At 35.4% G+C, this 13,491-nt stretch overlaps 1 protein-coding gene across 2 annotated transcripts in view; it reads right to left on the bottom strand.

The window, feature by feature from the left end:
• Positions 1 to 13,491, bottom strand: part of CNGB3 (cyclic nucleotide gated channel subunit beta 3) — a 206,322-nt gene that overhangs the window by 113,519 nt on the left and 79,312 nt on the right. The window contains exons 1-2 of one of the 2 annotated variants that reach the window (XM_054692120.1): positions 9,043 to 9,153; positions 5,697 to 5,778 (exon numbers count right to left, since the gene is read on the bottom strand). In XM_054692120.1, the coding sequence (XP_054548095.1) occupies positions 5,697 to 5,778; positions 9,043 to 9,153 (193 nt within the window). Of the gene's footprint in view, positions 1 to 5,696; positions 5,779 to 9,042; positions 9,154 to 13,491 lie in introns of those variants that run through there. The other variant, XM_054692121.1, reaches the window with a different exon arrangement.

Raw genomic sequence — 13,491 nt, 5'->3', positions numbered from 1 at the left:
GCAGGATAAATTGAATTATATAAGCAAATTGTTACTGCCAAGGACAGAAGAGAGTAGTTTCCTATCTAAATAAGCTAACACTTCCCCTCCTTACTTCTTATTTTCTTTTTTCAATAATATACTTTGTTTTTTTAGAATAATTTTAGCTGGAATAGTTTTGAGTTGCCTGGATTTCTACCCAACTAAGAGTTGCTTGAGATGAGGCTAGATCAGTTTGGATCTGATGGGGAACTGGCAAGGCCTGGGACACTTCTGCAATCCTTGACATGTGCTATATCTGAAATAGAGGCCTTGATTTGGAGAGTTACTTGGTACCAGATGCCCAGGAGGATACTGCACTTTTGGGTTGGAGGTCACAAGTGCAGAGAAAGGTAAGAGCTGGAGGATAACCACAAACATTGCCAGAGTGAGAATCTTATTTGGGACTGCCAATGTTTATAGGCATTAATAACATTGAGTAGTTACCATTGGTTGGTTAAAGGTCACAAAATGGTCATGTGGGCTAAATTTGACAAAAATTTAGTTTATTTCACTGTGATTGAAAAAAAAAAAACCGGAATATTTTAAACATCAAAATCAACATTCAAAATTGGGAGATTCAAATTAAATTTTGTATTTGCAGTCTATCTAGACTGAAGATGGAATGTCTGGCTGCAGAATATCCTCACCTGCACATGGCAGCTGTTGGCTTTTGCTGAGTGGCATCTGGCTGCTTTAAACAGGGTATGCATGATCTTCATTTGGTGTATCTGACCTCCATCAGCATTGGAGTATAATCTCAATGCAAAATGTTTAATATATATATATATATATATAGAGAGAGAGATTTATTTATTTATTTATACAAGCACTAGGTACAGTCAGAAGCACGGGAGGGTGACAGAATTCACCAGAGCCAGAGTGGGGAGCAGAGCAGGCAGAAGGACCAAAGTACACTGCTGAGGGGAGCAGCGGGCGGCAGGAGAGGTCTGCGCACCATGGAGGCCCAATATAGTTATATATTAATTAAGCTAATTTATACCCGTAATCTTGTGATGATAGTATTATTCTCATTTTATATACAAGCAAACTGAGACTCAGATGTTTAGTATTTTGATTACAGTCAAACAAAGCTAGTAAGTAGCAGAGTAATACTTTGAATTCAGGGGTCTCAAACTAAATCAATACCCCTTCTGTTGCAACATACTTCCTTTCCTATGAATTTACATGATTGTATGGAGTAAAATTCAATTTCATTTTTTGGTTACTTTTAAAATATGGAGTACATTAAAGTTCTACATATTAGTTTTCTATTGCTGCTGTAGCAAATTGTCACAAATTTAAGAGCTTAAAGCAACACAGGTTTATTCTCTTATAGTTCTGGAAGTCCTAAGTATAAAATATGTCTGAATAGGATCAAAACAAGGGTGGTGGGAATTGTATGGGGACTATAACCAAGATGTAAATGCATACATTGTACAAAAATGAAAAATGATGTAAAAATATATAAAATTAAAAAAAATATGTCTGAAGTGTTGCATTCCTTTTGGAGGTCCTAGTAAAGACTCTCTCTCTTAGGTAGAAGGGTATCACCTTTATTGCTTAGAAGAGATTGGAAGACAAAGTATTAGCCTCTGACTCAAATTTAGGATCACTTTCCCATTTCCAAAGAGGGGGTTTACAGTGTTCTACACATAGATTCCCTAGGTGAGGGGAACCTCCCTGTTTTTGCAAGAACAGGGCCAAAGTCTCTTTTCTTATCTTTTTAGGTTGGTACAGACCACCTGCATTCCTTGGTTCTTGGTCCCTTCCTCCATCTTCAGAGTGCATCAATCCAACTCTGCTTCTATTGTCTCATCTCCTTCTGCCTTTGATGCTCTTACCTTGTTGTGAGTATCCCTTGAATACATTGAGACCAGATAATCCAGAATAATGTCCCCATCTAAAAATCTTTCATTTAATAATGACAATTTCCCCATCTAACAAATTTATAGGTTTAGGACATTAGGACCTTTCAGGGTCCATTATTCAGCCTACCATACCATACTAGTGATGGATACTTAACTTTGATCGATCTTACATACAGTTGCCTTAGAGTATCATAAACTATTAGGTAAGTCATTTCTATATCCTCTACCAGTAGCAAAATATTTGTTTAAGTAAACATTTAATGTAATATAAGTGAACTAGAAGCCTATGAAAGATGACTGTAATCAAAAAAGGCCTTTAGTAAATTATCTTTATTCATATCCAAAATATGTTGCGTCCTTCATTTTCCATGGCAGATATAAATTAGAGCATCTTCTGCAGAAGATACGAGTTCTATAATCAGAAATCAACATCTGCAGATATTATGACATTGCACCTGCATGTTTTGAAGTGAAGTACACAAAAATACCAAGCACATGCAAGAGACTATCTTTAAACACTAAAAATTTTGCTTTTTCAAGACAAAATATTTTAAATATAACTGTTATTCCTATTAAAGTCTCAAAGACATGCTCAATCTACAGATTTAAATGAAACTATTTTTTCTTTCCCACTCAAATAGCTCCCCTGTTAAATGAAACTTTCACAAAAGAATTTTTATTACTAGCCATAAAAAATTTAAACTTAGAAATACACGTTGGAAAAGTATAACAAGATAAGAACAAGCTTGTCATTCCAAAGACAGGAGCCTTGATTTCTTGTCAATAAGGTTGTATTTATATGTGAGAACTGTAGTTTTGAAACAATGACTATTATAAAATAACTCAGAGTAAAACATTTGTTAAATATCATGGTATTATTAATATCATGATGATTCCAGAGCCTGTTTTTCTTTCCCTTGGATTTTGTAGATCTGATTTCTTCCACAGTTTTTATCTCCTCCTCAACACCTCCATTTGTTAACCACATAACATTTTATACAATGAAGACTATTTTTTTTTTAAATGGAGGCAGTGTTGGTTTATAGCCTGTTTGTGTTTCAGAAGTATAGAATCTTCCCTTTTAAGTGCTATTTCCACATTGCACCTACCACCAGAGCACTCATGGTGCTTCTTTTCCTTCTAAAAAAATTGAAGAATGAGTAAAATATTTCAATTGTTGATAAAAAATTTTAAGAACATATGTTTTGTTGTATCTTCTTGGTTCATGAATCTTAACATATGTGGAAGTCATATATATGAACTTTTATTAGAAATGGAGTCATGATTATTACTTTTTTTTTCTTCTGGTGATACAACATGCTAAATATTTTAAATCAGATAATCTCAATTAAATAGGCAAGCTTTAGTTATCAAATGGAAAGTAATATTAAATTTCATTCATATTGAAAACTTATTACAAAACACAGTGTTTCCCTTTCTCCTCTTGTAAGCAAATGCTCACTATCTGGATGACAGTTTTGCTATCTTCTTGACTAAGATGAAAATTCAGAAGAAAGACATTGGTGAAAAGAATTGATCTGTATAGGGACAAGCAAGTGTTCCTTACATGCTAGTCTGAATAATAAAAACCCAGAGCTGTTCTTCAATATAAGTAAATAAATGAAAAAATAAAACCAAAAAGGTTAAATTTTCTCCCCCTTGTTTAAAAAAATAATATTGTTGAAAGTGGTAGAAAGAAGATCAGAAAAAATAGAAATTAATTTAGAAAAAAAATAACATCTTTTAAATAAAGTTATCCTCTCAACAGAGACCATATTATTTACCTGCAGTTATTTCAGTTTATTCTCTATCTTTCTGTTAAATTTAGTTATTTTCTTCACATAGATTCTTTGTTTTTCTCTTACAAAGGAGTTCTCAAGCATAAAGAGAAAAGAGCCATATATTCAGAGCAACTCTTTTGATTGTGGGGATATTCCTTGCCAGGAATTTGTTTATTCCTTGTAATCTTTATTATGATATTCTTTATCTATAATTTTGCTTGTAGTTTTCAGTTATTTAGATGGGAAATAACTTAGTTTAAAATATTGTTCTAGGAAAAACGGGAAGTCATTAAAACCATCATACACAAACTTTGTCTAATAGATGAAAAACAAAAACATTTGCTCTAATTTTATGATAAATTTACTTTTATTATTTAATATCATGATCTGTTTTACTGATTCACCTTTCATTTTTGTATTTTCTTGGGCCTTGTATAGTCTTTAGGGGGAGAAGAAGGAAAGAAAGTCTAAAGGAGGGAGAGTGGGACTAGATTGCAGGAGATCCTACAAAGTCAGGTGAAGTATTTTAGATTTTGTTCTGCAGGCAATATAGAGGGACTTAGGTTCTTGAGCAGAGATGTGATCAAAATGGTGGTTAATGGAAAGTAATGGGCTAATAATGTCTGGGCTGGTTGAAGAAGAGATGGGATGAAGTAGAGTCTTAACCAGAGAAGACCACTTAGAGAGCCTGGGAGTAGTGTAAGCATGAGTTACTAATAAAGGCCTGAAACAGGATGGTACTGATGACATGGAAGAAGAATGAAATGGGTTTGAGGGCCATTATGAAAGGAGAGTTGGTGAGTAATTTTCTTTCTTTCTTTTTTTTTTTTTTTGAGTTTTATTTATTTATGCATACAAGAGCTGGGGTACAGGCCAGAGGTGTGGGGGGTGAGAAGATTCACCAGATACAGTGGGGAACAGAACAGGCAGAGCGACTGAAGTACACTGCTGAGGGGAGCAGCGGGTGAGTCAGGAGAGGTCTGCTGCTCCATGTGGGTAGCTCCCTGACCGGCTGGTGATCAAACTCACGCTGCAGTGGCTGTGGATAGCTTCATAGTGCCGTGTTTAACCCCTTGCGCCACCAAGGAGGCCTTGGTGAGTAATTTCCTTTATAGGACAGCCTAGATAGAGGACTGTAACATGAATAGGTTTTGAGCTTGAGAGACTGAAAGAATGGCAGGGCCAAAAATAGAAATTAATCAGGACAGGGGGTTTATCTTTGGAAAGGCAGCAAAATAAACAGTTGTATATGTTCAGTGGTTACTTGAGAAATATTGCACAGGTCTTAAGAAAAGAATTAGTTTGAAATGGATTTGGAATCATCAATGTAGAACTGTAAAGTAGCCTTAGGAATAGATGAGATTTCTACAGAAAGAGTTTAAAGGAAGAGCAATGATACACTACACTTGTTTTTTTTTTTTTTTTTAAAGATTTATTTATTTATTTTACACAAGAACTGGGGTACAGGCCAGATGTGCAGGAGGGTGAGAGTGGGCACAGAACAGGCAGACTGACGAAATACACTGCTGAGGAGAGCAGTGGGTGTGACAGGAGAGGTCTGCTGCACCATGTGGAACCCTCGCCGGCTGGCTGGGATCGAACTGGCGCTGCGAGTCTGTGGACAGCTTCACAGCACGGCACTCAACTGCCTGCGCCACCAGGGGAGGACCAATACACTACACTTTTAAACATGTACTATCCACATCTATTTTATTGTTCTTGTAATCTTGTTTTGCAATTGTATCGCTTATTAAGTGCTCATATTAACACAGACTTGGCCCATATTCTTCACAACTGTATCTCTGCTCATAGTCCAGTGTCTGGCATATAATAGGTGATAAAGAAGCATTTATTGAATAAGTGACTGAATGAAGAAAGAATGATTTGTAAAATTCAACTTTCAAATAGTCTTTAAGTGTAACCTTAGATACTTTACCTGATTAAGGCCAAATCAATGTTTCATCAGACAACACATTTTAAAGAAATACATATTTTACTTTTTTTTCCTACAGATGTAGGTACTGACCTTGTTTTTTGGTGTGTGACTCATCAAATGTGTCTGGATTCATCTTGGTTTTCAGAGATTTCTTTTCACTTTTGTTTTCTTCCTTTGAGAAACAAAATAAAAATTGTACATGATAGAATTTACATAATAGTGAAATTGGATGTAAAATAAAAGTTTTTCCATTCAATGATCAAACTACTCATTAATCATTTATGATATACTAAAAAAATAATCTCTGCACTTAAATGAATACTCTAGACTCTACTTTTGAATAATAAACCCTGACTTCCAGAGATAGTTGGCTCCAAGAACTCACTGTTTTTGCCAGTGCGGAGCTGTGTCTCTCTGGTACATGTTTCTTTCTCCCAATTCTGAGCCTTACTTCCCACAGTGTTCCAGGTATAGGTCTGCGTGTTTAGTGGTAGAACTCAAAATGTAGAGAGAAGAATGCAGCTCAGCTCCTTGACTCATAGCTCTCTTCTCTCCATGACTTTATTTGTTTTGACCCCATCATCTGTCTGAACATTAAAGCTTTCCTTTGAAATGTAGTGCATCTCACAGGATGTGGTGTGTGTCCAAGGATATTCCCATGGAAAGATTGGCTTCAAAGCTGCACACAGTCTAGTAGGGGGAACAGGAACAAAAATTTAAGTGCAATGAATGTTATAGGTAATGAGACAATGTTTCTAGAGGATAGAGATGGAGCATAAAGGTGGAGTGGTGAGTTGTAATACAGTAAAAGGAAGTAAAAATATTTTAAACTGGTCATTAAATTATTTGAATGATTTAATTTAAGCTCACACACATGTATTAGGCAAGGCAGAGATTATTGTTCTCATATTATTGAATAGGAAATTGATTAAATGACTAGAAAGATCTAGAACCCTGGATATATGATAAACTAATGATAAAGCCTTCTGCTTTCAATCAAGTAATTTTACATCATGTTATATGTTATTCATAAACATTTCCATCATAGCATTTATGAATATACAAATATAGGTTTATGTGAATAGTATTTTATTGTAGAATGCAAGAGAGAGTTTGGATTAGCCTGAGTTTGCAGTTCTTGATTTATTGCCTATTTACAAATGGGAATCACCTATGGTATTTTTATTTGAGGATCAACTTTTTTTTTTTTTTTTTAAAGATTTATTTTTATTTATTTATACAAGCACTGGGTACAGTCAGAAGCGCGGGAGGGTGAGCGAATTCACCAGAGCCAGAGTGGGGGAGCAGAACAGGCAGAAGGACCGAAGTACACTGCTGAGGGGAGCAGCGGGCGGCAGGAGAGGTCTGCGCGCCATGTGGGACCCTCCTCCCGTGGCCGGGGAGCAGCCGGGGATCAAACCGGCGCCGCAGAGGCTGCGGGCAGCTTCGCAACCCAGCGCTCAACCGCTGCGCCACCAGGGAGGCCCGAGGATCAACTTTTTTTAATAACACTTTTTAAAATGACACTTTAAAAAAAAATCAACAGTGTAAATTGACTTATTCATTCCTAGATATTTTCTTTTAGGATGCAAATCATCTATTTGCACAAAAATGCCATTTTAAAACATTACATTCTATGGAGCAAACTATGGCTGTAACTTTCTGTTATTTTTAACATATACATATTTTAAACTGGAGAAAAACCATTTTTCCTCTACTTACAGGTTATTGAAAATAATGGATACAAATAATTTCCAAAATATGACTTTTAAAGTAAAATGTGATGCCTACTGCTTTAATGATTAACACCAATAAAGTTTGGCTATCAAAATGGCATGAAATGCACCAAAAGTTCTACCTGTGTCTAAGAAGTTCTCCAGCATTACTATTTCAGAAGACAAGACAATTTTTTTAGCAAGTTTCCATTCTTTCCCTTTTCTTCTAACATCCTTTTATCCTGCAGGTCGGCTATTTGGAAAAATTGATTCAACTAATATTCCTCTTCTGAAGCAGTAAAGCCTAGAGATTTAGTTCTCAGGCACTGAAGTCTGATAGGACAGCGTTCTAATTCAGGCACTGCCATTTGGTAGCTGTGTGTGGATTCAATACAATAGCGATCAGACAAGGAATAGCACAGTGCATGGCAATGGCTGATAGGTGATTTGTGAGAAAATAATTATGACAGGCAAGGGTTAAACATCACTCTAGTGATTTTCCCAAGGAGAAATACAGTAAAGCTAGCTGAGAGAAGTACCAGCTTAACATAAGTGGTGCTCCATATGTTTCTAAACATTTAAATGACATTTAAGTTGTAGGATTATTAATTTTAACATAGAATTAATAAGAAGTCAAGGCCATTCTCATGGAGCAATGCCATAGACATTCTCCACTGCAAAAAAACAGTCAACATTAATCAGAAAGGAAGGCAAATTATCCAGGGCTAATGTTTAATAATCTCAATGCTTCTATGTGCTAGGCTCATTTAAGTCTCAATCATAGACTTTGTTATTCTAGTTACTTAGGTATATAACTGTTTATACTTGACATCTTTTATGCAATTCTTTTATATGGGAAATTTATTGCTCTAAAAAACTTAGGTAGTTCTTTTAGGTAAGTCTAAGGGATAGTTTATGAAAATTGTCCTATAGGTTGCTGTAGGTGAAGACTGATCAAATAATTGTCACTTTGGACTTAAATCTGCTACATAAACACAGATTAATGATAGTAATTGCCCTTTGGGAAGTCTCTACTATGTGCTTTATATATACTTCCAGTTTGTTTAACAAGGCTACAAAGTAGGTATTATCCTTATTTTACAGATGAAAAGACCTAGAACTCATGAAAATACTTGTTTACGGCAGGTTTCTCCACTTTGACAGTGTTAGATTTTGAACCGGATTATTCTATGTCGTGAAGAGCTATTTTGTACATTGTAGAATAACTAGCAGCATCTTCAGTCTTTCCCCACCAGATATCTGTAACATCCCTTCTCCTGAGATATTACAAACAAAAATATCTCCAGATATTGTCAAATATCTTGAGTGTCAACACTGACCCCTATTAAGAACTTCTAGTCTAGAGAAATTGCTGTTGAAATGTAGTTTACTAAAACCTGGATGTTTGATAGTCTTTGTTGAAATAGAATCACACAGGCAATTAATATTTTAGGCATAAGAATATTCTGGATAATAGTAAAAGAAAAATCAGCAATGACGAGTCTAACTTGTTTTTCTAAATACTAAAATGTTTTTCTAAACAATTACTATTCTGATCTGAAGTAAATATATACAGTATATAAAAAATAATGGGGTTCAACCCCAAAACAAACATGTAGCAGGTAAAACTGAAGAACAATTTTATATGTAACAGGATTGATTTATATACATTACTAGAAATAATGAAAATCAAGACTGATTTAGAAATGTAAGTATCATACCTGTCTCGTGGATTGCTGAGAATGACTGGTTGGATCCGGACCTTGCTTATTCTCATTGTTCCCTTCTCCAGGGTTCACCTTGTTGGATTTTATTGTCAGGGATTTAAACATCTTCTCTGAGGTGCGTCTGAAAACTTCTGTTTTTTATAACTGTGTATATCTTCAGGTAGAGAAATGTACTTTGTTTTTTGTTTTTTTTTTCCATTAGTAGACAAGCCAATTAGTTGTTTAATCAGGATTTTGTTCTGGTTAATTCCTAGAGGCAGCTCTTTAGCTAGTCACGGCTTTGGCTTAAAAGCAGTAAATTACGTCTGCTTGGGTGATTTGAATTCTGTTTATGAACTTTAGAGAGTCAAAATGCCCCTGTGAATAATTTATAAGTGGAGGACTAAAGAAAACTTCATTGTAGATTTGAATGTTTACATGTGATCCCAGAGACCATCTGTTTGTTTATTCTTCTTTCTTTCTAATTACCTACCTCCCTATCTATGTCTACCTAGTTTTAGTGAAGGTAATTTATGAAAATGATGTGCATAAGGACTTACAATATAAAACTACAGTTCAGTGCCTTAAAGTCCCTGTCTCTAGTTCTGCACCATGAGGTAACTACAATACTTTTAATTTTTCTTTTTCTCTTCTTCCAATGGCTCGTTTTTATTATTAGCCATCAGTATTTAATTACTTGTTTAGATTAATAGAGTTCTTAGGAAATATCATCAAAAGTGAAATGTATTGCTTCCCATTTCTATTACAATAAATGTCCATCTTAGATTCATAATGATGACCACATTAGAATTAAGCAAAGAGAGCTTATTAGTTTACTAGAACCGGCATAATAGAATACCACACACTGGCTGGCTTTCCTACAATTTTTCCTTAAAATTCTGGAGGCTAGGGCCTCCCCGGTGGCGCAGCGGTTGAGCGCTGGGTTGCGAAGCTGCGCGCGGCCTCTGCGGCGCCGGTTCGATCCCCGGCTGCTCCCCGGCCACCAGAGGAGGGTCCCACATGGCGCGCAGACCTCTCCTGCCACCTGCTGCTCCCCTCAGCAGTGTACTTCGGTCCTTCTGCCTGCTCTGCTCCCCGCTCTGGCTCTGGTGAATTCTCTCGCCCTCCCGCGCTTCTGACTGTACCCAGTGCATGTATAAACAAAACAAACAAACAAACCAGCAAACAAATAAATAAAGCATGCCTCTATAAAAAAAAAAAAAAAAAAAAAATTCTGGAGGCTAGAAGTATGTGAACAAGATGTCAGCAAGGCTGGTTTCTTTGGAGGACAGTGAAGAAAAGGATTCTATGCTTATAAGAAGAGTTCCAGGGACTCTTCCTGACTTGGCAGATAACCAGCTTCTCTCTGTGTCCTCCCTTGGCCTTCACTCTGTTCATGTTTGTGCCCAAATTTCCTCTTCCTAAGGACATTAGTCACATTGGGTTAAGGTCCACTTTAAATGACCTCATTTTAACTTACTTACCTCTTTAAAGATCCTGTCTCCTAACAGGGTTACATTCTTAGGATTTGGTACTTAGGGCTTCAACATTCAATTTTCAGGGGATACAATGCAGCCTACTTTGATCAGTATCATTTTTAGAGAAGTGTGTTTTGTTGCTCAGAAGCAATCTGTTCCAGAATTGCTTTCATCATAAGTAATAGAAAAAAGAAAAACAAAGATGGAGCCATCCTGCGTAAAAACCAAACAGGCAAATTTGGTTGTTCTGGCCTGATAGTACATGCCCAGACAGATCCACCGTGGAGAAGAAAATGAAACCATGCCTGAAACCAAAGACGCAATTTGACCAATTTACCTCTTTTTATAAAAAAATATTATTTTATTTTATATATTTTGACCAATTACCTCTTGACAAACTTTCTGCCAATCAGAACTACAGAAACCTCATTATTATAAAGCAGACCTGTGTGTTGACTGCTCCCCACCAAGGGTAATTTAAGCACACAACTCCAGCGCTTCTCCATCTGTGTTCCCCAAAGAGCCGTAGTCCTAAAACCTCAAATAAATGTTTTTCCTTTGCTGTAATATGACTGAACAGTCATGTTACTAAATAAGTCAAATGACTACTCTTCAGGACACAACTCTTGGTACACTGAGTCTAAACATATAAATATCCATAGCCAACCAATTTTTATCTTTAGTAGATTCTTCTAACAAAACATCTCAAAGATGCAGTTTAATAGTCAGTATTCAAAGTCCAGCCACAATACAAAACATTAAGTCACGGTATTATCCTAGAACAGTTAGCCTTTTTAAAATACTGGTTGTTTTGAAAAAGATGCAATGAGTATTTCAATTACAGAAATTTGTTATCTTCCAAAATAAAATTAGATATTTTGTATCATCCAAAAACTCCATGGTTTGAGACTACTTTTTATTTTTTAATTAATTAATTTATTTTTAACTGAAATCCTGCTTACTACATGCAGTTCTGAGGACACCTGAAGCATTAAAATATTGGAAAAATTTAGCTAGTAAATTACTTAAGTTTTATCTGTTTTTTTTCTGGATAGTATAAACATTTTACATATGTATAAAATGTGTTTTTTTTTTAAATGAATGATTGTAGTTGGGGCATTATAACACTTGCATATTTTGACAAGGAATTGTTGATGTTAACCTTGCTTATTGGTGGAATCTTATTTATTAACTTGCCTTTTTAAAAAAATAAGTATAATTCCTCGCCCACCACCAAAGCACCCATAATCCTCTACCCTTGTCCCTTACTGACTTTTAAAAGAAAATTAGAGTGTTTGAATTTTAGATTCAGTCATTTCATAAAAAAGAAAGTTAAGTAATAAATAATTTGACTGAACATTAATTTGACTTTTCATCCTGGAAGTACAAAGTTACTTTTTCTTTTTAATTGAAGTACTTTTGGTTCAATCATTGTTAGTGTTTAGGAAATACTGGATTTCCCCTTTCAAGTGTAATTACCTTAGCACACTCATCACCATAGTCCTGTTGTGCTCTTTCCCCACTTGGTTCTAGACCCTCCCTTTCTTTTTCTCCCTCTGGATACCTCAGTTCTACAACCTTTAAGGAATAGTTTTTGAGTTGGTTAAAATTGACCTTTTGTCTGTTTTCTCTATATTCCACATATAAATGACACCATCTGGTATTTGTCTTTCTCCTGACATTTTTAGCTTAGCACAATCCTTTTGAGCTCCATCTATGTCCCACAAAAGGCATGAGTTTATCTTTTTTGATCGCTGAGTAGTATTCCATAGTGCATATATGTACCAAATTTTCTTGACCCACTCATCTGTTTTTGGATACTTAGGTTGTTTCCATAGCTTGGCTAATGAAAATTACTTATTTTTGTTAAAAAAGGGAGTGCTCTTTGTTTTAAAATAGAAGGTTTTTTCATTGCAAGATTGCTTTAGAAATAATTCTGAATAAATTCTCAAATACGTATGAAGTCATTTTAAGAACTTCTCAGATAATCCTCTAACCCTATAGTTGATTATATTTTTGAATTTATATCAAAGCCAATTTATGAAAGGAAGAATTAAGAGCAGGTGTGTGACTAATTCTCATCCTTCCTGGGATCTACAGAGGAATAAATAACCTCATCAGATCCCCTGTTAAGCCTGTTCATAATATTTACCAGTGGAAAGATACCAGGAAGTGCCTATATGTAAAATATATCAAGTAGATTTCTGATATGTTTAGATTTCTTTTTATAAATAAACCTGGAATTATGTGACATGGGTGACTAGAGCTTAGGGAGAGGAGTAGGGAAGGCATCTGGTAAACAAGTTTTGTAAGGGAGTATAAGATGGAGATGTCTTAAACAAAACTGCCTTACTCTTCTGAGAAATGTTTTTGCACACAATGCTCAAGAACTCCTTATAAATCTGAAACAAAAATGTGCCTGAATACAGGAAAAAATGGACAGTTTTTGATGGTGTGTTTGATGGCTTTGTTTTCCCCCCAAAAAATGGCATTTTGTTATGATTGTAGCTTGTATCATTGAATCATTAATGAAGTTTGTTGCTAGGTAAACTCTGACTCTGGTCAGTCAATTTGACCATTCAGTCCTTAGGATGATCACAGGTTTAAAGAGAAGTGATACAGATATTCAAGCATCTTTAGAAATGATTTAAATATCTCCAACACCTTGACTTTTTTCAATAGAATGATATCAACACCGGCATTAAAATTTCATTTTGTCTAGATTAGGGGTTTCAAGGTTCATAAAATGGATATGTGGAAAGAATGAGATATATGAACTTTGGCTGTTTTTTTCACTCATTTGATGAGTGAGCTAAAATTGGGTCACTTGTTTTAACTTGGAAATGATGAAAGCTGGGAAAAATAATATTTAAGCATCCTTTTAACTTAAAATTCTGTGACTTTGTGTTCTGCAGAGGAGCTCTCCAGTCAGCATGACAAGGGAAGGGAGAGGGCTGCTTATTCTGGGTGAAGTGACGACAGGGAT

This window comes from Talpa occidentalis, unplaced genomic scaffold (genome assembly GCF_014898055.3).
Source record: "Talpa occidentalis isolate TD23 unplaced genomic scaffold, MPIMG_talOcc4v2.1, whole genome shotgun sequence".
Lineage (NCBI taxonomy): Eukaryota > Metazoa > Chordata > Mammalia > Eulipotyphla > Talpidae > Talpa > Talpa occidentalis.
Note: the sequence above shows the minus strand (reverse complement) of the source record. Positions and strands in the feature narration are given on the sequence as shown.